The sequence below is a fragment of the Jaminaea rosea genome (assembly GCF_003144245.1).
Source record: "Jaminaea rosea strain MCA 5214 unplaced genomic scaffold BDZ90scaffold_9, whole genome shotgun sequence".
Taxonomy (NCBI): Eukaryota; Fungi; Basidiomycota; class Exobasidiomycetes; order Microstromatales; genus Jaminaea; species Jaminaea rosea.
The window spans coordinates 552,295-577,794 of record NW_020289983.1 but is presented as its reverse complement, the minus strand read 5'-3'; the positions used below and the strand labels follow the sequence as shown (position 1 = coordinate 577,794).

Below are 25,500 nucleotides of genomic sequence, written 5' to 3'. Positions count from 1 at the left end.
TGCCTCAGGCCTGGCTTCGAGACGTGCTCGACTACCACCATCCTGAATCCTCTTTCTTTCGCCCTTCCTACCACTACTCTCCCTCACTGAAAATCCTCACTTCCTCACCGAAAATGGTCTCCGCTCCCCAGCAGCGCAACTATGCGCAGCTTTTCGAGCTCAAAATCGAGGGGCGCGACTTTTCTCGTCTCATGTGGCTGCCTGGAGACGAGACGGAGGATGTCGTCATGGCCATGAACACCGAGAAATGGGACAAGTGGTGGAAGAAGTAAGTTTCGTTCCGGACGCCTCGTTCACCGCTCCTTCTTGGCTGACTGACCTTGCGGCGATCCCCACCGACAGAATGACGCAGCGCAAGTACGCGCTAGGGGCCAAGATCAAAAAGGGTCGGGAGGCGGCCGCGCGCAAGCTCCTCATCGACTACGAGAGCAAGTTCATCTCGGCCGATTCTCGTGATGGGAGTGTGGCGCCTGCAATGAGGCAGGAGACGGAGGAGGAGGTGGCGGTGAGCACCCGTACCCCAGCCAGAACTCTAGCTAGCACACTCGCTGACTCGCAACGGTCCCCCACCCCCACCCCAGCCCCTCATCACCTCTCATCATCGCTAGACCCATCGAGCCAGCGTCGTTGTCCCGGAGGGAGCAACGAAAGACGAGATCAAGCGGGCACACGCGGACGCCCGCAAGGTCCGCTACCGCGAGGAGGAGGGCCTCGAGGAGCGGAGGAACCGCAAGAAGGAGACGGACAGGACGTCAGTAGACCGACGTGGCGCTACCTCTCATCATGTCGTCCGCTGACACTCATCAACCCGTTGATCGTCCGCCTACAGGTTGAAGGCGAGCCAGGCTGCCATCAACAACCTGGCAGCGCGCATCAACGACGCGCCCTTTGACGACCTGTTCCCTCGTGTTGCGGCCGGCGCCTCCGCCTCCTCCTCCTCCTCCTCCTCCTCCTCCTCCTCCTCCTCCCGTCGCCTCACTCCCGCCTCCTCGTCATCGGCCGGCGCCTCCTCCCGTCGCCTCCCTCCCGCCTCCTCCTCCTCCTCCTCGGCCGGTGCATCGTCCGGTGGTCCCTCGACCCTCCCCGCCGCCAACAACAATCTCCTCCCTCCCCCGTCCAAGCGGTTCAATACGGACAATCTCTCTTTTCGGGAGAAGAGGGAGAGGGCATGGGCGGCCACCATCGACCACTCGGACTTCTGGCCGAGGGGTACGACCGCAGAGGAGATCGACAAGCTGGGCTGGAAGAGCGAAGGCCCTCGCCCGCCTCTGTTCGCGGCGGGCAAGGCGTGGAACGCGAGGCGTATGGAGGAGTCGGCGCAGCAGGCGGCCCAGGGTGGAAGGATGCAGATCAAAAAGGAGGATCTGGAGGACGGTGGGGACCTTTTGCGTCTACGTGACGGCGACAAACTCAGCGCTAACAGCCTCAAGCTTATGATTTGGCATCAAAGGATAAGCAACTGGGGAAGCGTGAAACTGGGCCAGCGAGGCCGGCTCGTTACCATTTGAAAGTGGTAACGAGCGAAACATAGCGGCGCCTTCCATAGAAACTGGCTGCTGTACTATATCTTCTCCTCGTTAGTTAATCTGAGCTTGCTGGCTATAATCGACGTAGCAGTAGCGGCACTGAGAGCGTTTGGCAGCAGCGGACTCCCTTTGATCGAGATGCGCTCGACGTGTTGGCTCTCACACTACTCTGCCTCGGTTGTTGCTCGATATTCCTGCGTGGCATGTCACGTCGTCTGAGCCGCACTCCATACAGAAGAGCGACGGTTGAGCGTCAAAGACGTGCTCGTCAGCTGACTATGACCTACGAGTGCGGCCAGCGAGGATGGCCAGCCTTCGCCTTCGACTAGCAAAGCACGGCTCGCTCGTTCCAAGGGGAGTGACTGGCGCGATATCGTGGTCGGTTGAGGATCGGCTGCATCGAGGCACGCGTCAAAGGTAGAAGGGGTGAAGGGAGCCGCAAGAGGTTGGACGAGTCGCAAGGTCAGGTCGCCGGACGAGGTGATACTCGAGACTCCATGAGCAGTTCTGCGATGCTCGTACGGGACTTGACAGTATGATGATACTGATACTGATACTGATCAGGAAGGCACGGCACTCCAGGCGGTGGACTTGTTGCAAATGATGCCCTTACGGCTTCGACGCCCAGCGCTTAGATGAGGCAGAGATGCGAGTCGGCATGGCTCTGACGGGAGCGTGGGATGGCTGTGATGATGCGAGGAGGGGCTCCTCTGCGCTGACCGCTGGCTGATCTGTCCGGAGGAGAGAAGGAAGTCTGGTGGAATGGACTGAGTACCGCAGGCGGACAGACGGGTGCTCAGCGGATCGTACGGGATGTAGAGCACCTCAAATTGATTCTGACAGCTGGAGAAGGACGCACAGAGCAAATTCGTGGTGATTCAGACCTGGTCTGTCGTCATCTGGTGATGCAACACCGCAAGGGGTACATATACCGGTGCAAACTGCGGCACTCCTCATCACAATAACAACACCAGCTCGCTTAGCTCAGCGGCAGAGCGCGTCACTAGTACGCACAGCGTGATGACGAGGTCACTAGTTCAATTCTGGTAGCGAGCAGAGTCCTACGGGGTCTACAGGCCTTGTAGGAGCTTCCCTTTTGCCGTAGACGGGGTTTGACGCGCGCGTCGTTCTTCGCTGCACCTCAGCCCTGCCGCGCGCTCGATGACTCCACATGCACTTCTCTGAGGTCGCTGGGCTGACGAGGGTGCCCTTGAGACAGTTGTGAAGCTTCACAGCTCCTGCCACGTCGGGCCATCGCAGCTACGGCCGATCACGGGGGCCTCGACGACGACGAGGCGTCGTCCTGCCCAAGCCGGCACCACTCCGCGAAAAGCGCCCGAATCAACCGTTTTCAACAGCGCCCGACACGATGAGATGCTTCTTCTCAAGCGTTAAGCATTACCAACTTCATCAGTGACGTCCTGAAGAATGCTCCCGACTTGATGATAATTCCTGTCTCGGGGCGCGGCTTCAGTCTGGCCTCAGTTCTTCCTGCCGATTCACGCTCCGCTCCCGTGTCTCACCCGCTAGCGCCGATCTAGATTAGGGCGACTGCCACGTGGTTCTGTCCGGTCCGCGCCCCGCGAGCCTCGTTGGTCACGGCTGTGTGACATGGTCATGGGCTCATTCAGCGCTGAGCACTTGAGCAGGCTGGTCTGAGATGAAGCCTCGCCCTCGTAAAGCGGCCAGTGCTTGGCGGCGATAAGAACTTTTTGCACTCTCTTAGCGGAGATCGACGCTCGCACGATTCGCTCAAGGGCAGCGCCATGTTGCGCCATGAGGTGACGAGACACAATGGTCTCAGGATAAGCCCAGCCCGCGGTACGCGACGTATCTCTTCTCACTGAAGGCTCGCTGGCCCCCTTGCGGATCGAGCTTCAGCCTCTGTTGCAGGTACAAGCACGAGCGTCGTGCTGGACATGTACAGTACCTGGTCTCACCAGCAGGGAAAAGGCTAGCCATGATGCCGGTCAAGGGGATACGATCAGATGAAGCAAGAGAATTTGAGCATGATTGGTCATTCTACATGGCCACGCATCATAGTCCAGGTCCCTTCTGCTTGCCCTCTGTACGAATCACTAGCTTCTTGCTGTTACTCCTCCATGGCCTCCTCCGCCTCCCTCAGCTCGTCGAAGGCCGCCTGTTTCCTGTTCTCCACAGCGGCCTTGGCCTTGCGGAACGCCTCCTCCGAGCCTTCGCTGATGCTTACAGGCTGTCGAGGCTCCGTACTCGTCGTCGCTTCGGGCAAGAAATCGGCCTCAGCCTTTTCCTCAGCCACCTTCCACCAGCGCACCAGCTCCCGGGCCCTGAGCAGCCTGTACGCCTTGCGACTTGCCGCTTTGTCTTCCTCCTCTGCGGCGAGAACGTCTTCCCAAGGCCAGCCGAGGTGGATATCGCGCACGGTGCGCTTGCGCTCTATCATCCTGTGCGCTCAGAAACAGGCGAGGTACGGAGGTTAGTGACCGTCAGGAAGCGTGCTGCTTCTCGTTGGCGGCTCACTTCTCAGAAACCGTGCGGTACTCTTCGAAAGTCATCTCGTTGACATCAGCTTCGCTGGGGTCGTCGAGTCGACGGATCAAGTGCGAGATGTCTTGACCATCTTTGTCCATGAACCTGAACAAGATCTCGTAGGGTGTCATCTTTGCAAGGCTTCAAGGAGGGCGGGCCTATTCTGACGAGTGGGTGGTCGAGAAGCAAGCAGTCTCACCAGCCCCTCCCCTTTGTATGCCAGCTCGTGGTTCGAGTGCGGGCGGCCGGATGAGGGTGAGTCATGTGTTGCTTTGCTCTGCTTTCAGGGCCGATCACTTCTGGCCAATTCGTTCTGCCGGCGTAAGGACCGCTCGCGCAGGTTTACTCGTACTCAGCGTGTCGGGTGAATCCTCATCACCACCCGAGCTTCAGTCGGCCTATCGAAACGCCGATGGTGGGCTTCACATGGCGATGAGACGTAATGCGGTGGCCGAGTGAGCCCATCTCGCAGCATGCGAGGCGTCGCTCTCGCTTGCTCCCCCTTCAAGATCAGCGATCCCCGCCGCAGTCGGCGGATGACTTGCAGGAAAGCAAAGTCGTCATAGCGTAGCAAGGAAGGGCTATGGCCGATCAAGGCGCTGGCAGGGGCAGCCATGATGATGCTGATGACGAAGACGATGTTTTTCAGAAGAGCGAGAGGAAAGATGATCGAACGATCTACATGATACCGCCTCGCCTATCCCTTGAATTGCCTTTTCTCCTAGGACCCCTTCTCAAGGCCCGCCTCCTGGAAAGCGGCCTGAGCCTCCGTCAGTTCCTCGTACACTGCCTTCCTCCTGTCATCGAAGGCCTTCATCATGAGCTCGCATGCCTCGCTCGCTCTGCTACTGACGCGGGTGGTTGATAGAGCAGGGTCTTTGCGCGGGCCGGGCAGGAAGTCGGCCTGCGTCGCAGCATCGCTCTCCTCCTGCTCGCGAGCTGCCTCCTCAGCAGCGAGCAGCCGCGTCACCAGGCGACCAAGCGTCTTGTCCTCGTCATGTGCGGCCTTGATGTCCGTAGAAGACCAGCCTAGGACGTGGCGCGCGGTGCTCTTGCGCTCCATCATCCTGCGCACAGAGAAAGGAGAAAGGTTGCGGATCAGCGACAGTGGTCGTTGAAGGCCTCTCCTTCCTCGTGTGCACTCGACCCACTTTTTAAAGATAGCTTTCCACTGTTTCAGCGTCATGTTTCCAACCGCCTCCTCGCTGGGGTCGCCGGACTGGCGAATCAGATGAGAGGCGTCATTGCCCTCCTTATCCTTAAAAGTGAACAGGATATCGTAGGGCGTCATCGTGCTTTCAGGTTGGAAAGCCGTCGAATTTGATCGGTAGCGTGTCGCGCGAGTGGTAGAGAGGCAAAGAGCAGCCTGGACGGTCATCAGCTTGTATGTTAGCTCAGCGGCGGCTGAGCGAAAAAGGATCATCCTTTCGTTTGCTCTCAGGGCAAAACGCATCTGCCATGCCGTTTCGTGCCTGCACCTTGCGCACTCGTATCTCTCCCTCGCGGCGAAGTTGCTCTCGCCCGCACTCCCGCGGGCGCGCCGCTCAACGCGACGTGCGACACGGAAGTGGGACGAGGCAGGCGCGGACAAGCTGCGATTCGCTCCTCTACACTCAATCATTACTTCTCGAATCGCGACGCTGCCTCTGGCCGGGCTTGCTCGATCTTCTCGCCACCATGGCGCATCCCTCGACGCAATCGTCTGCGGACGATGCCTTCATGGCAGATCTTCTGAAGGACGTTGACCAAGCTGCAGCTCCCGCCTCTCAATCTCCCTCGACGCGTCCTCCTCCCTCATCCTTTGCGACCGCCTTTCGATCAAAGCAGCCGCCGAGACAGCCTTCGCTCAGCCAGATCTCGCAGAGCCTATTTGCGAAGCCGAAAACGCCGCGCCCACCGCCACAGCCGTCGAGCTCAGCAACGGGGAACGCGGCGGCCGGCCCTTCAAGGCAGACTGCCCCGTTCTCGAGAGGCTCGCAGGCGACGCGTGCACCGATCCGCTCTCAGTCGGCTCAATCCCCTCTGCGTGCCATCAAGACGGAGCCTGCTAGCAATTCAGCCCTCAGCGATGCGTCCTTCGCGGTAGACGACGACTGGTTGGCCGATTTGGACGACAAGGAGCTGATGGCCCCGATCGTCAAGCCTGAGCCTAGCGCGACGGCGAGTGCGACTGCGGTGCGCCCACCAGGGCAGAACCTACGCGGCTCTAGCTTGGTCAAGCAGGCAAGTCGAACGCAAAGCAAGCTATGGGCGCAGCGCGCAAAGCAAGAGAAGGTGAGCTGCGACGCGCGACGCGCGACGCTCGAGGCTTGAGATCGAATCAGAGCTGACCCGACCCCTCTTGCAGTCTGCCCACCGCATTCACCGCTCCTACATACGCTGCCGCGTACTCTCTGTCCGCGAGACGACGTACGAATACCAACTCCCCAACTCGGATCGTGTCTCGGAGCGCCCGCAGAAGATCCTGCTCTGTATGGAGCGTCCTCGTCGAGGTGCGCAGTATCACGAAGACAAGGCGGCCGAGGGTGAACCGCCCCTCGCCTCGTGGGATGGGAGGTCAGAGGCCAAGAAGCGCAAAGTTGTACTGCGAGAAGAGTGGACTGCGACGAGAGTCAAGGCGGGTGACTACATTCATTGCGTTGGGAATTGGGATGACGAGACTGCGAGCTTTGAGGATGAGGCCGAGGTGCGACGCTGCGATGAGCAGGAGGCAAAAGATCGGGAGGCCAGGGACGCCAGGTACGAGGGCAGGGAACCCAAGCTCGACGCGCACCATGCGGAGGAGGAAGATCTGCCGCCATCCTCCTTCGACTCTAGCGCAGGCCTTTTCGATGACATAGACGAGGAGGCATTGCTTGCCCCACGCCCGACCATCGCCACGATGTACCTCGAGTCTTCCTCTCCCCTCTCCACGTCACGCCACGCCGACAACCTCCTCGTCCTCCACCCAGACACCCTCGTCACAGCGACGGCAGTCTGCGATGTCCCCACGTGCGTCCGCAAGCCGCTGGTCAAGCAGCGCGTCCACGGCACGGGTGCGGTAGACCACATGGGCGAGGCGATTGTGATGGGCAACATGCTGCACGAGGTCTTGCAGGCTTGTTTGACGGGCATGGGCTTAGAGCCAGACGAGCACACGCGCGATCACGTCCCGGAGTACGACTCGCAGGAGGCTCTGGCGCCGTACATGGACATGCCTTTCCCCGTGACGTGGTACGGACCGGGGCGTACCAACTTCTCCCTGTCGTTCGTCCTCAAGCAGGTGCGACTTCAAGTCTTGAACAATCTCGCCGGCCTGCTCTGCTGCAACATCGAGACGTCAGCGGGCATGGAGAAGCTGTTGGATCTCTGCCGACCGTTTGGCGAGTTTGCGCGGCGTTACTTGGAGGACACGCTGGCTGCGAATCGAGCCGATCTGACCGGCGAGCAGTTTCAGGGGTGAGCCGGCGAGTACCGCGATAGCGGCGTAGACCAAGCTGACCTCGCGCCCTCGCGCCCTCGCGCACGCGCAGCTTGTTCCGCGGCATGGACGGAGCTCTCGACATGGCCGGCATGTTCAAGGACGACGCAATCCTGCTCGACGCTCGCAGCGCAGTGCCCACGCTAGCCCGAGTCACGCACGTCTTTGATGTAGAGGAGTGAGTGGCGCGCGCGCTGACAGCGGGTGCGAGGTTGATCACTGACGGTCGCCTCGCCGGCACAGAGAAATTTGGTCCCCCATGTACGGCCTGAAGGGCAAGATGGACGTCAGCGTCGAAGTCGAGATCCAGGAGACGCACGCAGGACGAACCATCGACCACGTCCCGCAAACGTCATTCTACCGACGCTCGCATTCTGCCCCGCAAGCGCCCGCACAACGCAAGGAGCGCTCCGTCTCCATCATGCCCATGGAGATCAAGACGGGTCGGTCAGTGGACGTCCTCGAGCACCGCGCGCAGACGATGCTGTACACTCTCATCATGAGCGATCGCTACGGCACCGACGTCAAGTCTGGCCTCCTCTACTACTCACGCAGCGGCGACATGCATCGCGTTCGCCGTACCCGCAACGAGGTGCGCGGTCTCATCGTCGGCCGCAACGAGCTCGCATACTGGATTCGACATAACGCCGCGAGCGAGGATGTTGACGAAGACGGACGCTACATCAGGCCAGACGAGCAGCAGGATGTAGTCCTCGGACAGGCCCTTGAGAATCCTGATCGCAACACGGTGCTGCCGCCGACGATCGACAATGAGCGCCAATGCGGGCGCTGCTTTGCTCAAGACGGCTGCATGCTGTACCGCAAGGCCGTCGATCGGGTTGTCGAGGATCCCGACGCTCCCAGCGAGATTGCGGTGCAGTACGACCAGCTCACTTCTCACCTCACGCCGGCGCACCTTGCCTTTTACGCCAAGTGGGAGCGACTGCTCAGTCTGGAGGAAGAGTGGGTAGCGCCGAGTTCCACTTGCATCCAACCCCGCTAACCTCTGCTCCTGGACCCGCACAGGGACGTCGTCAAGTTCAAGCGCGAGCTTTGGACGCTCACTGCCGCAGCTCGCGAGGAGGTAGGCCGCTGCTTCGCCAACATGCTCATCGAGCCAAACCCAATCGACTTTGGTCTTGGCGGCTCGAGCGGGGACATGCACGCCTACACCTACCGCTTCACTCGCAAGCCAGCGCTAGGATCGCCCGGCCAGTCCCTCCTCGGCGGCTCGCTCACCCCAGGCGACCCCATCGTTGTCAGCATCGAGCCTCACACATTCTCCGTCGCACACGGCTACATCGTCGACATCACCAGCACGTCCGTGATTGCAGGCCTGGACCACCACTTGGACGCCATCATCGAGCGCATCGCGATTGAGCAGGGCCAGCCAGCTACCGTAGACAAGCTCGACCTCACGTTCCGCATCGACCGCGACGAGTATTCGGACGGCATGGCCAAGATCCGCTTCCAGCTTTCGCGCCTCTTCTGGTCGACGACGCAGCGTGACCAGCGTCATCGCGAGCTCATCGTCGATCTGGCGCCGCCACGATACGGCAACACCGAGTACGGAGCGGTTGACCGACTGCCCGCCCACCTCAACGACGATCAGCGCGCTGCTATGCGCAAGGTCCTGGCATCCGAGGACTACACTCTCATACTCGGCATGCCCGGCACAGGAAAGACGACGACCATCGCCGAACTCATCAAGCTCCTCACCTCACGCGGCAAGACGATCCTCTTGGCTAGCTACACGCACTCTGCCGTTGATACCATCCTGCGCAAGCTTGTTGGCGTGGAAGGGGTGCGTCTCCTGCGTCTCGGCAACGCGGATCGCGTCCACCCCGACATCCAATCGTGCACGCTCCCGCCCACTACAACCGTCGAAGAGCTAGACGATGTCATCAACACGCCCAACGTCGTGGGCACCACCTGCCTGTCAACAGGCCACGCCACTTTCGCTCGCCGCAAGTTCGACTATTGTATCGTAGACGAGGCCAGTCAGATCACTTTGCCCTCCTGCCTAGGCCCTATGCGCTTCGCCGACAAGTTCGTCCTCGTCGGCGACCACTTCCAGCTGCCGCCACTCGTACGCAATCCAATTGCCAAGGATCAAGGCCTAGACGTCAGCCTGTTCAAGCGACTTAGCGACGCACACGCAGACTCGACGGTCTACCTGACGCGACAGTACCGCATGAACGAAAGCATCATGAAGATCAGCAACCACCTCATCTATCAAGGGCTGCTGAAGTGTGGTAGCGACGCGGTGGCGAAGCAGGTCCTCGACGTCCCCACGAAACAGGCCGCCCTCGACGAAGTGCACTCGGCGTCCACCTGCAAGCAGGACTGCTGGCTCGAGAGCCTCCTCAACCCACAACGCCAGGCCGTCTTCGTCGACACCGATGCTGTGCCCGGCCACGAGTCGCGCCGTGGCCGAATGGTGCAGAACGACGTCGAGGCCGGTATCCTCCAACAGCTCGCTCGTACTCTGGTCCTAGCTGGCGTTGCGCCATCAGACATCGCCGTCATCACGCCGTACCGTCAGCAGCTCAAGCTCCTGCAGCGTCTCCTCCTCGTACCCAAGACGAGCCAGGAGATTCACGCCAACAGCCGGCGTCGTCGCACTGCTGCGGAGATTAAACGCGACGTCTCTGGTCGCTCCACGTCGGGAGAGGACATCGAGATCCTGACGGCTGACCGTTCGCAAGGTCGTGACAAGCCCGTCGTCCTGCTCTCACTCGTTCGATCAAACGACCTGGGGCAACGCGGCATCGGCGAGCTGCTCAACGACTGGCGTCGCATCAACGTCGCTCTCACGCGAGCCCAGCGAAAGGTAGTCATTGTCGGGTCGCGCAAGACTCTGAGCGCGGCGCCACTGTTGCAAGACTTCTTCACGCTCATGGACGAGGAGAAGTGGGTTTGCAAGCTGCCTCGTGGAGCATTGCTGCTTCACCCAGCTGCGGCCAAGGAGCCCGGCGCCAAGAGCCCAAAACGCGAGATGGCCGTCAAGCAAGAGAAGGCGACGTCACCGCCTCTTCCTGCCGCCGAGGGCTTCGTGTCTGCCTCTGCGGAGCGCAAGGCCCTCGATGAGATGCAACCCCTCTCCCAGACGAGCAACAACTCTGCTGCCAAGCAAGAGGAAGACGACATCGACGACATCGAGGACTTTGCCATCGTCTCGACCAACATGAAGAAGCGGGCGAGTCCCGTGGCCTCGACGTCATTGGGCAAGCGCAAGGAGCGAACGTCTGCCCACTCGTCTCAAGTTTCGGCATCACCACCCGTCGCCTCGGGATCGAAGACTACTTTTGGTACCAAGTTTGGGCCGCGCAAGTAAGCGCGCTGAGCACGAGACCTTTCATCTCTTTTGCGACCGTCTACATCACGTCTACTTCGCTACTGCTTCTTGACGAGTTTACTAATGCATCTTTTTACGAAATTATCTTGTCAAAAGCAAGCCGCCGTGTGAGCAGCTCGTCTGCCGAGCATGCTACGGTGAGCGCGAGCGCGTGCGTCTGCTGGCGGGCAGCGCTCGAACCTAGGCGGACAACACCGTCTCGACCTCCTCGCTCCTCAAGCGCTCGCCGCAGAGCACGATGCGTACCACGCCTCAGCACGTCGCTGATTGCGAGCTCGCTCTTCACTCCACACAGTCGTGGCTCACGATGGAAAAGATAGCAAGCAAGGATAGTCATTCACAACAACACGATGTTCCTCATCTCTCCACACCCTACGACCGGCCCAATCTCCCTGGTAACACGCCGATGACGTTGAGGCTGTACCAATTATACAGACTGAGCGTGATGGGCGTGTTACCAGGAAGATCGTGCTCGGCAGGGTTCCACACCTTTCCCCTCGTGTCCACCCGCTTGCCCTCGAGCATCTTGATCAGCGTCTGGCGCTGATAGACCTCGAACGTTGCTGTGCCTGCGCTGTCCACGTACGCCCAAACCACAAGTGTGGCGGGCGAGCGCCGCAGGACCCAGGCTGAGGCGCAAGGGTCAGGGAGAGGGTCAGCGCTATCCACGCTCGTCTGTCCGAGTCAGAGTCAAGCTCACCAAACGACTGCTTGTCGCATGCCAAGCAGTCTGCGCCGAGCAAGATGATTGCTCGAGCGCGGCCCAACAGAGGAAGCGACGGTTGCCACAGGCGGTGCCCTATCTGGCCCGACGTCCTGTCTTTGACCAAGCCGGCGATCGCGCTCCCCGTTCGCCATTCAACCGCAACTTTGGGCTTTTGACCCTTGGATGCGCTTTCAATGGCCTTCCAGTTCTGACCCATGAGCTTTAGAGCGGCCCTTTTGAGACCCTCCTTATCGGCCTTCTTAAGGCCGTCCCAACCTGACCACCGGGCCATACAGGCGATTATGTCGGGGTGTGCCGAGTGGCCGAAGAGCGTGCCTTCTGGCTCTCGGTCCGCAAAGGTGTTGGCCGCCTTCATCGCATCATGGCATGGTGGGAGTATCTGGCGAGGATGAGGAGCGCGTGAGTCGTCAGCGACGTGTTCGTTGCTCTCGTCTCGCCGCCCTATGCTCTCCACTCACCCAGACCATCTGTCATTGCCACCATGAGGTCGGGGCCAGACTCGTGATCAAAGTCTGTGTCGATAGCCTCAACGTGTGCGAATTGGTCGGCGCAGCAAGGTGCTGATTGGCAGAGAGGGCATGTCGCTTGTCGGGTATGTCGCCAACGCGCAGTCGCCTTGGTTCGCTTGCGGGCCTCGTCCCGTAAACACTGCGCTTGTGATTCGCTACAGCTCTACGACGGAGTCTTTGGCCGAGTTGTGGTTCGACTTGATCGAGGGATACCACGTAGTGACGATGTTGGCTGGGCGAAGTGGGTATACAGCATCATCCTACACCATGATGAGCGGGTGAGAGCTCATCGTGGGGAGGAGAGCGTGGAGGAGAGTGGGAGGAGGAGAGAAGAGGCGGAGGAGGATGCTGGACGAGGAGGGGGGGGGGAAAAGGGCGCCCTCTTATCCCCTCTCGCCTCCCCTTCGTCGAGGACAAAGAGGGACTGCCGGACCGAGTGTGGACGTTGTGCAAGCTCTACGCTTGCCTTGACGACGTTCTACGTTGGAACGTTCTCGCCCGTGCCGTCTCGCCCGGAAGTGATTGGATGCTTGGCGTCCTCTCGATCCGCTTCGCCATTGCGCTCGCTCATCGGCTCGCTCGTCCCGCACGACGAGCAGTTGATTAGGTCGCGCTGCGGAAAGCTGCAGGAGGTGAAGCAGTAGACGATGGATGAGTTCACCGGGGAGCAGGCGCAAACACCACCGTACAAAGCAAGGAGTCAGCCAGACTGCGGGTAAATGGTATCCTCGGCGTAGTCAGCTCGCTCGGCTTCTCATCTCCGCGCCCGCTGCTCAGACGAGGGCCAGCGTCGAGTGGCTGATTATCACGGAAGCGATGTCCGATGGGCTTGAGGGGTTGTTGCGACTCGCGTTCTTGTGAATGCTTTGGCGTCAACGATCGAGCGAGGCGAGCGAGGCGAGGTGAGCCGTGATCATCATCTTCGCGGGCAGGCGGGCGGGCAGGCGCGCCTGCTCGTTGTGCCACGCGAGCGGCATGTCGGGTCGAAGAATTTCACTCCAGTCCGCCTCTTGAGCGCTGCTGCCTTTCCTTCAATTCACCTGACGCATACAAGCCCTCCTCATCACCATCATCATGGCAACAGAAGCAGAGGCGTCGACCTCAAAGCAGGCCATGGCCGCCTCCGACTCGGGGGATGGAAAAGAGATGCAACTCACCCTGCCCTCTGCCACTCCCACCTCGGAGTTGCCCACCTTTGCCTCGATGTCCCACCTCCTCTCGCCTCCCATCCTCGTCGCCCTCTCCTCTCTGCGCTTCTCCCACCCAACGCCAGTGCAAGCTCAGGTGCTGCCCCTCGCGCTATCGGGACACGACATTGTCGCTCGCGCCCGCACTGGCTCAGGAAAGACGCTCGCCTATGCCCTGCCCGTGGTGCAAAAGATCATCAAGGCGAAAGAGGCAGAGGGAAAGGCGAGCGGGCAATACCAGCGAACTCGAGCTCTCATACTCGTACCGACCCGCGAGCTCGCTGAACAGGTCACCTCGCACGTAGGCCGTATCTGCGCCGGCTCAGGCGGACAGCACGATGTGCGCGTAGCCAACATTGCGCGAGACGCCTCAGCCTCGGTACACGCTCTCGCCCTCGCCGATCGACCAGATGTCGTCGTCGCCACTCCCTCTTCAGCACTCAAGGCTCTGCAACAGACCAAGTCGCTCAATCTTGAAGCTCTTCACTCCCTCGTACTGGACGAGGCAGACCTTCTCCTCTCCTACGGACACGACGCAGCTGTACGATCCCTCTTCGCCCTCAATGTCCTGCCGCAAAGCTATCAGAGCTACCTCATGTCCGCGACGATGAGTCAGGACGTAGAGGAGCTGCGGGATCTCCTCGCCAAGGGAGGCAGTCGCAAGGCACAAGTGCTCAACCTGCAAGACCCTACGCACCATGCCCACCTTCGCCAATACTACGTACACCTCTCCGAGGAGTCCAAGTTCCTCCTCGTCTACGTGCTGCTGCGCCTCAAGCTTGTGCGCGGCAAGGTCTTGATCTTCGTCAACGACGTCGATCGAGGCTACAAGGTCAAGCTCTTCCTCGAGGCCTTCGGCGTCAAGTCGTGTGTCCTCAATGCCGAGATGCCTGCCAACTCGAGGTATCACGTTGTGCAGGAGTTCAACAAGGGGGTGTACGATGTCGTCATTGCTACGGATGAGGCGAGCAGTGGGTTGGGCACCAAGGATGAAGATTTGATGGAGCCGGCTGAGAAGGAGGTGGAAGAGGAGGCGCAGGAAGGAGAGGGCGAGGAGGAGGCAGAGACCGAGAAGGACGACGATGAAGACGAGGGGGAAACGCCCACCTCTGCTGCCGCAGGGAAGCGCAAGCGCAAAGAGGCAGAAGACGCCAAGGCAGAATCATCTTCAAAGAAGACAAGCAAGGGCAAGGACGCCTCTTCGTCGACCAAGAAGTCCAAGCTCACCACCGAGTACGGCGTCTCCCGCGGAATCGACTTCATCTCCGTCTCCTGCGTAATCAACTTCGACCTCCCCACCTCCCTCTCCTCCTACATCCATCGCATAGGTCGTACAGCTCGCGGCCATTCTACCGGAATCGCTCTGAGCTTCGTGGTCCCCTCGCACCTGGCAGGTAAACGCGTGCAAGGAGCGGGCAGCGCGGCAGAGACTGCCGTCTCCTCGTTGGACAAGGCGGCTCCGGGTGGTTTGACGGCCATTAAAGGATTGGCATCGCCCACCTCCCAGCTGGACGCAAAGACGTGGCGCAAGATCTCCCGCCACATGAGTCGCTCCCGCGCTGATGTGCGTCCATGGCTCGTTCACTGGCCTACGGTCGAAGGGTTCCGCTATCGTGTTGAGGACGCTTTGCGTGCGACGACTACGCGGGTCAAGGTCAAGGAGGCGAGAAAGGCAGAGGTGGCGAGGGAGATGCTGAGGAGTGAGCGACTTCAGGGTTGGTGGGAGGATAATCCGCGCGATGCATTGTTCCTCCGACATGACGTGGCGGCGCAGAAGGGTGGTAGTGGTGGGGTAGCAAACGGGCCTGGCAGGCATCTGAAGCACGTTCCGGCATATCTGCTGCCTGCTGGAGGAAGGAGCGCACTTCAAGAGCGCGGTGAGGAGTTGAGGGCGCCGAGGTTGAGCGAGGTGGATGGCGAGGATGGCGGAGGAAAGCGATCTAGCGTTTCGTACGATGAGCATGGGAGGAGTTTGGGGTACGTGGGGATGAGGAAGGGTGCGGGCCAGCGGGGTGGTGCTAGTGGGCGGGGTGGGCGAGGCAGAGGAAGGGGCAGAGGTGGTAATGCAGGCGGTGGCGGGGGGAGGAAGAAGGACCCGCTGCGCGTGGGGGGTGGCTCGAAGAAGAGGTGAAGCAGCGCACCCAGCCTATCCTCTCGCGTACTGCGCAACCTTATGTCACCAATTGCATCTCTCTCACGCCTCATCCCCCTCCAACCACCGCATTCAACCACTTGATCAGCTCCTCCGCCTCGTGTCGCCATCGCTCTCCACTCCTCTTCTCCTCCTCATCCCCAGCCGAGTCCATCGTCTCATTCGAAGCAGGCGGGGCTGCCACGACCCTCTTGAGGTACTCATGCGCCAGCGCCGTGTTCTCGAGGCGATCCGTCGGCGGAGGATCCGCACTAACCAATAAGGCGTCGCGCGAAGGTGGGGAGAAGGCTTGCGGCAGCCCCGCTACGGCCTTTGCTGCCCGGACGAAGGACTCTGCCCAACGACCGGTGGCGACCGAGTCATTTCCCTCGTCCCCATCAGCCGCAGCAAGTAGGAGCGCGACCGCTCTGCGATGCCAATGGGTGGCCGCCTCCTCGTCCGCTTCGTCCCCACTCAGCAAATTCAGTATCGCAGCAATACAATCCAGCTGTGCCTCCGCGTCTCCCTCGTGGACGCAGCTCAGATGTCGCGCATGTGCCCCAACCGCATCGCTTCTCCTGCCCATACGCCCGTACACGGCCGCAAGGCTCTGCCAGACGATGCCCGTATAAGGCGCTATAGCCGCGGCCTTGAGGTAGTAATGCACCGCAAAGCTCCACCCTTCGAGGAGCTCGTACACCTTGCCCAAGCCGTGCCAGGGACGATAGTCTCGCGGGTTGACACTGATGGCCCGTCGGTACATGTCTGATGCTGCTCCCGCATTCTTGACTTCGATGAAGGCGTGGCCCAGTAGGATGTAGGCGGCTACACAGCCTGGGTCGAGGAGGGTCGCGCGCTTGAAGGACGAGATGGCGCGTACGTGATCGGATTGGTAGTAGAAGTGGTTGCCTATTGCGCAGGCTGGGCGAGCGGACAGGAGTTGATTAGCACGGATTCTCGCGTACCTGCTTGGCGCCCTCGGGTCGCGTCTACTCACCAACTTCAGGGTGGCTAGAGCCCCACTTGCTCACGCGATGAGCCAACTCGCTGAGCTCTTCGCTCCTCTCTAGCAGGAAGAGGGCATTGCTGTAGTCGGCGAGCCCTTCAGCGCGGTAGGGGTCGAGCTCGAGTGCATACTCGAAGGCTTCGATTGCCGAGGTGAACTCTGCGTGCGCGGTGCGGTGGAGGGGAAAGGGGTTAACATCACAGTACTCTTGCAGTGTATCGCTCTGCTCACCTTGCTGTACATATCTCGTCGACCCGAGCGCAGTCCACAAATAAGCACTCTCAGGAAAGATGCCCATCAACACTTCAACCCTGTCCGCGCCTAGGCCCGTTGGCCCCCTGCCCCTCCCACTCAGTCCCTGCCTCTCAGTGTACTCCCTCCAAAATCCAGTCATGAAGCTCTTCGGAAGCAGCTGCGCGATCTCCTCGACCTCTCCAGGCTCGACGAGTGCGTGCAGCTCAAGCCAGGCGGTCCAGTTGTAAGGGAGGAGCAGGAGAGATCGGATGACGCAGTCCAATGCTTCTATGCGACGTTTGAGCTTGCGAAGCAGGATGGAGCGCAGGAGGAGGAGGAGGGATGTGTCCACTTGATTGGTAGGAGTGGGGTCGGGGAGATAGATCAGGTCCTTAAGGAGGGCAGCCAACCTCGCGCTGGTCTGGCTTCCCGCTTCGCTCTCGGCATCGCGCTCTACGATGAGCATCGCGGCGTAGCATCGCAAGAAGGTGGAGCGCGCCGATTCTTTACGGCGTGAATGGCCCCTCATACGACTCTGCAGGCGCTCTTTGCTCCTGTTCAGCGTACTGACAGCGCGGTCCAACTGACCTGTCCGGAAGCTCGTAAGTGCCAAGTCGTAGGCCACGGAGTCCTCATCGAGGCCGCCGTAGCCGCCCATGCCATCTTGCATCTCTTCGCCACCTTCTTCGACTGGCGGGAACGACGTCCCAGCAACGCCTTCAGATGCGAAACGAACATGCGCCGAACGTGGTGAAGAGGCAGAAGAGGACGGTTCGCCCATTCTTTCGTCTTCCTCCCGTTCTTGCCCCTCGCGCGTTTCATCTTCTCCTCTTGAGCTCTCACCCCGCTCGAAGGTCTTGTCCTGCCGCCCATCATCGTCTGCACTTGCGCTGAGGTTGGCCAATGGGCTCGGCGGATGACGAAAGGGAGCCGGAAAGCGTCCCGACGTCGAGAGGTCTGGGTGGTACTGATTCGACTGGCTCGGCGTACCCGCGTCTACTAGTCCCAGCGTTGATCCCGCGTGCGCTTGTTGTGAGGGGCGTTGTGGTGATGAGTTGGCTGTGCCTACCAGCGAGGAAGAGGAGGATGGCGGAGGTACAACGCCCAAGAAGGGTGTGGATTGCATTGGGTACGAGGAGGAAGAGGAAGAGGACGATGAAGGGGTTCGACGAGCTGGTGTGGCAGCTGCGGTCGGCTGTCCTCTTGATGAACCACCACGCGAAGCCTGATCATAGAACCAGCTCTGAGCTGATGTTGACGCCGTGGGAGGCATCGAGTTTGCCAAATCCAAGGCCCAATGAGCTGCATTGTCGAGGCCGCGCAGCGAGAGGTGTCGCGCTGCGATGACGAGGGAATTGCGTGCATATACGGGGTCTACATCTTGCCATTGTCGATGCTCTTGACGCTGAGAGGGTGACGGCGGTGATGGAGCATTCATCGTGGCGACCCGCCCTCGAGCCGTTGAGGATGTTGTTGTCGACGTGGAGCCTTGTCAAGTGTTGGTTGCAAGGAAAGGCGCGCGGCGGAGAGAGAGAGAGGAACGAGAGGCGACTGAGACGACGCGACCTGTCCGTCCGCTCTGCCTTTCCTCTTCATCCCCCACCCCTCCAACATGCCTCCCGGTGCCTCGTCCAGCCCACTGGGCAAGGATGCTCCCCTCTTCATCGCCTACATCTCCCTCATCACGCTCGCGCTGCTGCCCATCTACTTTGGGTCCTTTCAGTCGCTCAGGACGCCTGCGAGTGTGCTCAAGGCCAAGCGCGATCAGAAGAAGGCAAAGAAGGACAAGAAGACGGCTGACGAGGATGACGAGAGCGATGGTGAGGATGAGGAGGACGAGCCTCTGGCCACGGAGACTCTCACTAGCCAAGATGCATGGTGAGCAGGTGTGCAGCTTCCCCTTCCTCACCGCGCACAACTGACTGTCCCTCCCTGCGCTCGCACAGGCTCTTCCCCCTCATCGGCTCCCTCGTCCTCTTCAGCATGTACCTCGTCTTCAAGTTCCTCGACCGCAAGTGGGTTGACCGCGTATTGGGAGCCTACTTTGCCGTAGTGGGCGCTGCAGCCGTCCTCAAGGTCGTCGTCTCCCTCTATGCGTGGAGCATTGGCCCAGCGAAGTGGAAAGAGGCAAGGAAGTACAAGGTCGTGGTGACGCATCGCTTGACGGAAAAGGAGAGGAAGGAAGAGGAGAAGGCTAGAAGAGAAGAGAGGGAAAAGAAGGCCAAGAAAGGCGAGAGCGTGGCCGACGTGGAAGATCCGGCCGACGTCCCTCGCAAGCGGACCATCCTCCTCACCCGTCTCGCCGAAGCCCACGCTGGCCTTGCGCTGTTCTCCCTCCTCCCCATCATCGCCTTCTACACAACGCGCCACTGGCTCGCCTCGAACAGCATCGCCCTCTGCCTCGCCCTCAATGCCGTCTCCCTTATGGGCCTCGACTCTTTCCTCACGGGCAGCATCATGCTCGGCGGTCTCTTCGTCTACGACGTCTTCTGGGTCTTCGGCACAGAGGTCATGGTCTCCGTAGCACGCAACTTTGACGCTGGACCGATCAAAATCATCTTTCCCAAGAACCTGCCTCAGGTGGCTGCATACTACTTGGGAGCCGAGGGCAAGGGCAAGACGATGCAGGCCATCCTGGAGGTGGTTAGGGGAGCACCAAAATGGCAGATGACCATGCTCGGTCTCGGCGATATTGTGATTCCTGGTATCTTCATTGCCCTTGCACTCCGTTTCGACCAACATCTGCACAGCTCCTCCCTCTCCCCTTCCAAGCTGGCCAACTTCCGTCGCACCGATGTCAATTTCCCCAAGCCTTACTTCACTGCCACTCTGACCGCCTACGTGGCAGGTCTGGCGACGACGATGGGTGTCATGCACGTATTTCAGGCCGCGCAGCCTGCTCTTCTCTACTTGAGCCCGGCGTGCGTGGCAGCTGTCGCGCTGCAGAGCTTGAAGAGGGGCGAGTGGAAGGAAGTTTGGAGGTGGACGGATGGTGGGGAGGAGGCGGAGGGGAAGGAGGAGAGCAAGAAGGGAGGGGACAAGAAGAAGGGCAAAAAGACCAAGGCGGCGTGAACGCTGCGACTGTAATGAGGACTCCTCTATTCATCATAGATGTCAAAGTGCCTTCCATCTGTCGTAATGATCCTTGGTAGCGTGAAAAGAAGGGCGGCACGGCGGATAGAGAGCGAGGGGCTGCGCCGGTGGAGGCGGCGCTCCCTCGACGATGAGTGGCGCATCCGAGGTCCAATCCCGCATCGTCTTTCCCCTCTTCACCTCTAATCTCCTGCTGCGCTCGACACACAGCATCAGCATCGCTTCCGACTGCTCAACAGCATCACTTCGACTAGCCAGACGCAGCATCCACCCCTGTTCTCGCGCTCCACATCGCCCACCATGTCCTCCTCTTCGAGCTCGTCCCTCCCAATCCCCACCCTCAAGCTCCTCCTCATCGGCTCCTCGAGCGTAGGCAAATCATCCCTCCTACTCCGCTTCACAAACGACGACTTCCTTCCCCCAGAAGAATCTACCGCAACCATCGGCATTGATTACCAGATCAAAACGATCACCCTCGCCGATGGGCGTAAATTCCGCCTCTCCCTCTGGGATACCGCGGGACAGGAACGATTTAGGACCTTGACTAGTAGCTACTACAGGGGGGCACAGGGTGTGGTGGTCGTGTACGATGTGACGAGTAGGGAGAGCTTCGAAGGTTTGGAAGGGTGGTTCGACGAGTTGGACACTTTTGCTCCTCGCTCATCTGACGAGAATGGACCGGGAGTGGTGCGCTGCTTGGTAGGGAATAAGGTGGATCGAGATTTGGCTAGAGTGGTGACGGAGGAGGAGGGGAGGGAGATGGCTAAGAGGCGCGGGGCGAAGCTTTTCGTCGAGGCGAGTGCTAAGGAGGGACGTGGAGTTCAAGAGGCCTTTGATGAGTTGGTTGAGGAGGTGAGTCGCACGCGCGAGCATACAGATAATACCAAACTACGCGCACGCTGACACTTCTCCTCCGGGCTGTCCTGCAGATCATCTCCACCCCAGCTCTCTGGCAATCGCAGCCCAACAGCGCCACGAGACCCGGCGATCGACTGCCAGGGAGCGTCAATCTTGCTTCAGGCGGCGATCAAGGTGCCAACTCCGGAGGGTGCAGCTGCTAGCTCATCCTCCCATCTCTCACGCCACGATCTGCCACACTTGATGTCTGCTAATCTTGATACCATTCTCACCACCCCTCTATGACTGAATGAAGTGGTGCACCGTGCCATCTCTCACATCCTCCTCCACTGCGAGTCGCGCCTCGTAGCCAGAAAGACGTCGGCAGCTACGTCCGCCCCCCTCCACGCGTAGCGCTGGGCTGGCATCAGGTTGGTGACACGATAGCGATGCCCTTGTGCGAGGAAGTCGTCGCTACTCCCAGGACCGCCCGCAGCAAGTCTGCTCCCACCGCCTCCGCCGACGCTGCCACTCGAAGAAGAAGGAGCGCCCCCCCCTGCTCCGAGCCCATCCACATCCCAGATTGTGAGCTGGACGGTACGCTTGCAGGATCGGCGCAAAGTCGATGGTGCGCCATCTTCGGCCATGCTCGAGGCAGTATCCACGAATCTGCAGACACGGAAGCTTCGAACCCTCCTACGCGGGCACATCTTCGCCAGCTGACCTTCGACATCGCTCGACCATTGCAGGCGGAGCGATTCTGCTCTCGCGCCGGTGAGCTCGACTAGGCGACGGATGATGCTTCCCTTCTTGGCGACGTCGACGTCGCTGAGTCCGCGACGTAGTGCTTGGCCCGCTTCGCTCGTGTTGCTAGCGCTGGATAGCTCGTCGAAGAGGTGCGAGGCCGTTACGTCCGCGGCGTCATCGTAGTCTTCCTCTTCCGCCCCATCCGCTGCCCCTTCCAAGTATCCAGCCAGCAAGTCCTGTAGGTCCGCTACCCCTTTGGCTTGCTTCTCCGCTTCAGCTTCGAGCCTCGCCCGGCAGTCCTCGTAGCGCTTCTCCCACTCGCGTTGCGCTTCTGCCTCTTCCGCAGCGCCCCACCGACCGAAGTTGGGCGTGCTCGAGGAGGGACCGCCTGCCCCGCTGCCAGCATTGTTGCCACCACCACCACCGCCGCCGCCGCCGCCGTCGCAGTATGCCACGGGGAAGAGGCGCGTGATCATGATATCCATGCAGGGCACCGTACCGCCATCTGCAGTCAAGCTGCGTAACGTCGCCACCATCGGCTCGTTCCTTGCGCCGAGCTTTGCGTCCCATGTCGCAAGGCTGGTGCCGTTCCCGCACAACGAGAGGCACTGTGCTGCACCATTCAGCGGGTCTCGAGGCCCCACCTGACCACCGCCAGGCTCAGAAGAAGCAAGCCTCGCGCCCTGCAAGGCGAGCTTTTGACCTGCTCTGATCTTCCCTCGGCCAACGGCGCGACTGAGTGGCTCATCCAATTGAGCGATGATGCGATACCACCCGTCTGTAAGGTCGAGCGTCGGACCGCGCGACGCCTCGCCCTCTTGAGGGGACCGAATGGCCATCACGAGTAGCACCATCGGCAGAGCCGAGGAAGAGTCATGCTCGTGCACCCTCTTCAGCACACTGCGTTGCGCAAGATTGACCTCTCGCTCATACCTGTAGAGCAGCTGTTTCAACGCAGTCTCAAAGTTCCACCACTTCTCGCACGCTTCCTCTACCGAGACCGACCAGCCGGCGTTGTAGGCTTGCGCTTGCACGTACGCGGCCAGCTTCCAGAGGATGAGGACCCAGTGATTGCGCACCCATGCCTCGTCGACATGCATCGCGCCCCGGCGGTGAAGCTCAGCGAGGGCGTGACGAATCCCGAACGCTTCGCCGCTGTCTGCCAGGCGGAAGGCATATCGGCCTGCTTCGGTGGGGTTGCGGAGGATCGCAGCAATCTCTGAGGGAAGACAGGGACGCTGCTGACCTGGCCTGGGCCTCGAGGGAGGGAGTATGCCGTACTGCTTGAGACCGAGGCGCCCTTCGGCGGGCGCGGCGAGGTCGAAAACAGATGGGTTGCTTGCAGTAGGTGCTAGGGCGGCGCGAGGTGCTGGCTTGGTCGGTGGCAACTTCGTCGGTGAGAGGGAAGTGCGGGACGGGCCAGCGAAGGCATTGCCCATGCTCGGCGCCACGAAGGGTGACTGAGGAGCGGCCATTGCGGAGTTCGATGTCGTCAAGGAGGGACGCCTGGCGCTCCCCCCACCCGCCCCATCCGCCCCTCCTTTGAACGGCGTTTTGAAGACGGATCGTGACGAGCCTCCTGCGCCAACTTTTGCCCTCGGCGTCATGCCCAGAGAGATACGCGAGGGTCGTGCATCCAAGCGTGGCCGTCGAGGCGCAGGAGATGCAGCTGCGCCGGGACTGTGGAAGCTCGACGATAGTGAAGAGGACGATGCTACGTTGCTCACGCTGGAGGTGCTGAAAGCAGCGCGGTTCGGGGCGGGGCGTAGCGGCGTCACCATCTGCTGTGTCGGTGGCACGACCGCAGCGGTCACTCTGGCAGCTGAGAGGGCGGGCAAAGCGATGGACGATGTAGCTGGAGTTCTTGGCGTTTGCCCAGAGTCCGCATCTGTGCGTAGAGTCGGCTGTGAAGATCGCTGCGATCCTGTCCTGGCCGACGGCGGAGCGATTCGGACGCTCTCCTCCGTTGTTGAAGTCTTTGCCGACTCGAGTGACTCGTCACCAGTCGCGTCAACGATGCGATTCGTGTGCGGGCTGGAAGTGGGTGCTAGTGGAGATCGAGCAAAACCTGCTTGTGACACGGCGCTATTGAGCCTAGCAGGTAGTGGTGTCGATGGCCGACTGATCGATGCGCCGGCCTTGCTGCTCTCACCGCCTTTTGCATCGTGCTCAGCCTCCCATTGCGCCATCCTCTTCTCTGCTTCTAGCATAGCCGTCTTGCTCAGCTGCAGCGCGGCGCCACTAGCTTTTTGAAATGAGACGAACTGCGGGATGACGGCCGGCAACTCCTCTTGGGTATGATGATCGTCGTCTTCGTAATCTGAGTCCTCTTGTTGCTCTCCGCTCACCGCGGCTGGATTGCGTTGAGTAGCTGCTGGCCGAGGCGGCGGTGGAGCAGGTGCGGTTGTGGCTGCGGAGCTCGTTGGCTCTGCTCGTCGCGGCGGCTTCGCGGCTGCCATCTTGTGTATCTCCCTCTCCGCGTCGTCAACCTCAAATGCCCTCCTCGCCCTCTCCATAGCCTTGGCATCAGGCTCGGGCAGCCTTCTGTTCGCAGCCGTACTGAAGCCAGCGAATACCCCTGCAGGTATGGGCTGAGGCATCGCCGCCTCGCCGTCAATGCCATTGCTGAAGCCTGCAGCGCCATCATCGTGATCTATCTGCGAAAGGGTCAGATCTGCGTCCCCCAGATCCCAATCCTCACCACTCTCGTCGCCACCAGCGCCGGCGACGAAGTGCTCGTCGGCCGTCGTGTCAATGACCTCGTCCCAGAAGGCGTCTCCGTAGCCCTCGCCGTCGAATGAGCCACGTGATCGGCGGCTGATGGATCTACTGAACTGGCGGCGCTTTTGCGAGAAGGTTGGAGAGCCCGCGGTGCGCTGCGGCAGCGGCTGGTGAGGCCGATGGGAGGGGCCAGCTTCATCCTCTGGGAGTGGGGAGAGAGGCCGGCTCAGCAGCGCGCGTAGAGGTGAAGGGGCGAGAGCATACTCCTGCGTAGATGAGTCCTCTTCACGCTCCGGCGATGCGGATCGTGACGATGTTAAGCTCGAATGGTCCATGGCCGTGTCTCGGTACTGAGCAGGCTGTGATGTCCTGAAAGGGTTGGTTGCTTGCCAGGGTTCCTCCGACCACTGTGACTGGACGAGCGAGTCGTCGACGGGAGGAGTAGAGGCAGAAGAAGATTTCGCTGCCGTTTCTATCGCCTCTTCGGCCAGACCGCCTCGTGTAGCTGCAGCTGGGTGCAATTGGTCGCCACCGAGAGCATTTGCCGCAGATGGGGCTCCGGAACGCGTCGCCCCTTGGACGAGATCGTCCTCTTCGATCGCTTCCAGCGGCGGCAATGACTGATCTGCCGGTTCAGATGCTGTCGCGCACTTTTCGAGCTGGCCCACATGTGCTTCGTCTACCGCGACGAGCGGGGTCTCCTGCACTCTATCGTCTTGACCCTGCAGTCCTTCAGCAGTCCTTCCCACTTGCCCCTCCTCATCGCGCTCCCACTCAGACTTCTGGCTGATCTCATCTCCAATTTGATGGAGCTCATCGAGGATGCCATGCTCCGCAGCCGGTGAAATAGGAGCGGGCTCTGACTGGCTCAAGGGAGCGTGATCTTGCTGGGAAGCCTGACCCGGTGGCCAGATGAGTGGCTTGATCTCGGCGTGAGGGGAAAGCATGATCGCTGATGAGCTGAGACTGCGTGATTGGAAGCTCCTGATCTCCCTGAGGGCTAAATGAGCTCTGGGGAGGGGGAGGGATGACGGGATGGTGCTGGGCTTGTATAGATCTTCGACTTGCCCAACGAGGTCCAGGCAAGGCGCTGACTCGTCTTCTGTGTGTGATGATGGCGCTACCGCAGGCTCTCCTGTGGGATCCTTGACGGCGACGGCGTGCTCGTCGTGGGCGATGTCCATCTCCTGACGCGCGCCTTCTTGCTCAGCCGCGCATATACTCGCGTCCTGCCCAAGGTCAATGGCCTCCATCCCATTGTCAAAACGTGCCTCAACAGCCTGCTGAGATTGAGACAGCGATGCTGGGCTCGAGGATGCGCCATTCTCTTTTTGTTGACCTTCGGGTGGTTCGACGTTCGCGGGCACTGTGACGCCTCGATCATCTTCTACGCCTGGTGTGCCAGGTGCAGCTTCCACCTCCTTGAGCCTCTTGCTCGCGAGCTCTTCGGGCACCT

General features: G+C 60.6%; 9 protein-coding genes and 1 non-coding gene across 10 annotated transcripts; 5 read left to right on the top strand and 5 right to left on the bottom strand.

Annotated features, from left to right (window-relative positions):
* Positions 1-113: 113 nt before the first annotated feature.
* On the top strand, positions 114-1,508 carry BDZ90DRAFT_261159 (hypothetical protein; the record flags this gene model as incomplete). The annotated part of the gene is made up of 4 exons (XM_025508346.1): positions 114-268; positions 343-505; positions 609-751; positions 830-1,508. The coding sequence occupies 4 exons, from the start codon at positions 114-116 to the stop codon at positions 1,506-1,508; spliced, it is 1,140 nt and encodes a 379-aa protein (XP_025361517.1).
* Positions 1,509-2,499: 991 nt separating this feature from the next.
* On the top strand, positions 2,500-2,582 carry BDZ90DRAFT_t33. Its single transcript has one exon. It is a non-coding gene; the product is annotated as a tRNA-Thr (tRNA).
* Positions 2,583-3,539: 957 nt separating this feature from the next.
* On the bottom strand, positions 3,540-4,205 carry BDZ90DRAFT_232997 (hypothetical protein). The gene is made up of 2 exons (XM_025506471.1): positions 4,026-4,205; positions 3,540-3,949 (listed from the first exon to the last, which is right to left on the bottom strand). The coding sequence occupies exons 1-2, from the start codon at positions 4,163-4,165 to the stop codon at positions 3,619-3,621; spliced, it is 471 nt and encodes a 156-aa protein (XP_025361516.1). The 5' UTR covers positions 4,166-4,205; the 3' UTR covers positions 3,540-3,618.
* Positions 4,206-4,663: 458 nt separating this feature from the next.
* On the bottom strand, positions 4,664-5,524 carry BDZ90DRAFT_280384 (hypothetical protein). The gene is made up of 2 exons (XM_025509273.1): positions 5,186-5,524; positions 4,664-5,101 (listed from the first exon to the last, which is right to left on the bottom strand). Exons 1-2 carry the CDS (start codon positions 5,485-5,487, stop codon positions 4,756-4,758), a joined length of 648 nt encoding a protein of 215 aa, XP_025361515.1. The 5' UTR covers positions 5,488-5,524; the 3' UTR covers positions 4,664-4,755.
* A 5,700-nt stretch (positions 5,525-11,224) lies between these two features.
* BDZ90DRAFT_261155 (hypothetical protein) lies at positions 11,225-12,046 on the bottom strand (the record flags this gene model as incomplete). The annotated part of the gene is made up of 3 exons (XM_025508345.1): positions 11,225-11,481; positions 11,553-11,958; positions 12,038-12,046. The coding sequence occupies 3 exons, from the start codon at positions 12,044-12,046 to the stop codon at positions 11,225-11,227; spliced, it is 672 nt and encodes a 223-aa protein (XP_025361514.1).
* Positions 12,047-13,129: 1,083 nt separating this feature from the next.
* On the top strand, positions 13,130-15,656 carry BDZ90DRAFT_232993 (DEAD-domain-containing protein). Its single transcript, XM_025506470.1, has one exon. The coding sequence runs from the start codon at positions 13,163-13,165 to the stop codon at positions 15,404-15,406; it is 2,244 nt and encodes a 747-aa protein (XP_025361513.1). The 5' UTR covers positions 13,130-13,162; the 3' UTR covers positions 15,407-15,656.
* Positions 15,477-18,084, bottom strand: BDZ90DRAFT_261153 (TPR-like protein; the record flags this gene model as incomplete). The annotated part of the gene is made up of 3 exons (XM_025508344.1): positions 15,477-16,315; positions 16,404-16,571; positions 16,644-18,084. 3 exons carry the CDS (start codon positions 18,082-18,084, stop codon positions 15,477-15,479), a joined length of 2,448 nt encoding a protein of 815 aa, XP_025361512.1.
* Positions 18,085-18,258: 174 nt separating this feature from the next.
* BDZ90DRAFT_227605 (hypothetical protein) lies at positions 18,259-19,718 on the top strand (the record flags this gene model as incomplete). Its single annotated transcript, XM_025504765.1, has 2 exons — positions 18,259-18,524; positions 18,593-19,718. The coding sequence occupies 2 exons, from the start codon at positions 18,259-18,261 to the stop codon at positions 19,716-19,718; spliced, it is 1,392 nt and encodes a 463-aa protein (XP_025361511.1).
* Positions 19,719-19,880: 162 nt separating this feature from the next.
* On the top strand, positions 19,881-20,856 carry BDZ90DRAFT_194413 (putative ras-related protein rab-18). The gene is made up of 2 exons (XM_025503902.1): positions 19,881-20,591; positions 20,669-20,856. The coding sequence occupies exons 1-2, from the start codon at positions 20,040-20,042 to the stop codon at positions 20,798-20,800; spliced, it is 684 nt and encodes a 227-aa protein (XP_025361510.1). The 5' UTR covers positions 19,881-20,039; the 3' UTR covers positions 20,801-20,856.
* A 1,138-nt stretch (positions 20,857-21,994) lies between these two features.
* Positions 21,995-22,762, bottom strand: BDZ90DRAFT_221276 (nucleic acid-binding protein; the record flags this gene model as incomplete). The annotated part of the gene is made up of 1 exon (XM_025504467.1): positions 21,995-22,762. A coding segment is annotated over one exon (768 nt), but the record flags the coding sequence as incomplete, so codon positions are not given.
* Between the last annotated feature and the right edge of the window lie 2,738 nt (positions 22,763-25,500).

What these genes read in the sequence shown, in the direction of transcription:
- BDZ90DRAFT_232997 (XM_025506471.1), bottom strand. Translation starts at nt 4,165, where the DNA reads ATGACACCCTACGAGATCTTGTTCAGGTTCATGGACAAAGATGGTCAA. An exon ending in TACCGCACGGTTTCTGAGAA is followed by an intron (nt 3,950 to 4,025) that starts GTGAGCCGCCAA and finishes CTGAGCGCACAG; the next exon opens with GATGATAGAGCGCAAGCGCA.
- BDZ90DRAFT_280384 (XM_025509273.1), bottom strand. Translation starts at nt 5,487, where the DNA reads ATGCGTTTTGCCCTGAGAGCAAACGAAAGGATGATCCTTTTTCGCTCA. An exon ending in TGGAAAGCTATCTTTAAAAA is followed by an intron (nt 5,102 to 5,185) that starts GTGGGTCGAGTG and finishes CTCTGTGCGCAG; the next exon opens with GATGATGGAGCGCAAGAGCA.
- BDZ90DRAFT_232993 (XM_025506470.1), top strand. Translation starts at nt 13,163, where the DNA reads ATGGCAACAGAAGCAGAGGCGTCGACCTCAAAGCAGGCCATGGCCGCC.
- BDZ90DRAFT_194413 (XM_025503902.1), top strand. Translation starts at nt 20,040, where the DNA reads ATGTCCTCCTCTTCGAGCTCGTCCCTCCCAATCCCCACCCTCAAGCTC. An exon ending in TTGATGAGTTGGTTGAGGAG is followed by an intron (nt 20,592 to 20,668) that starts GTGAGTCGCACG and finishes GCTGTCCTGCAG; the next exon opens with ATCATCTCCACCCCAGCTCT.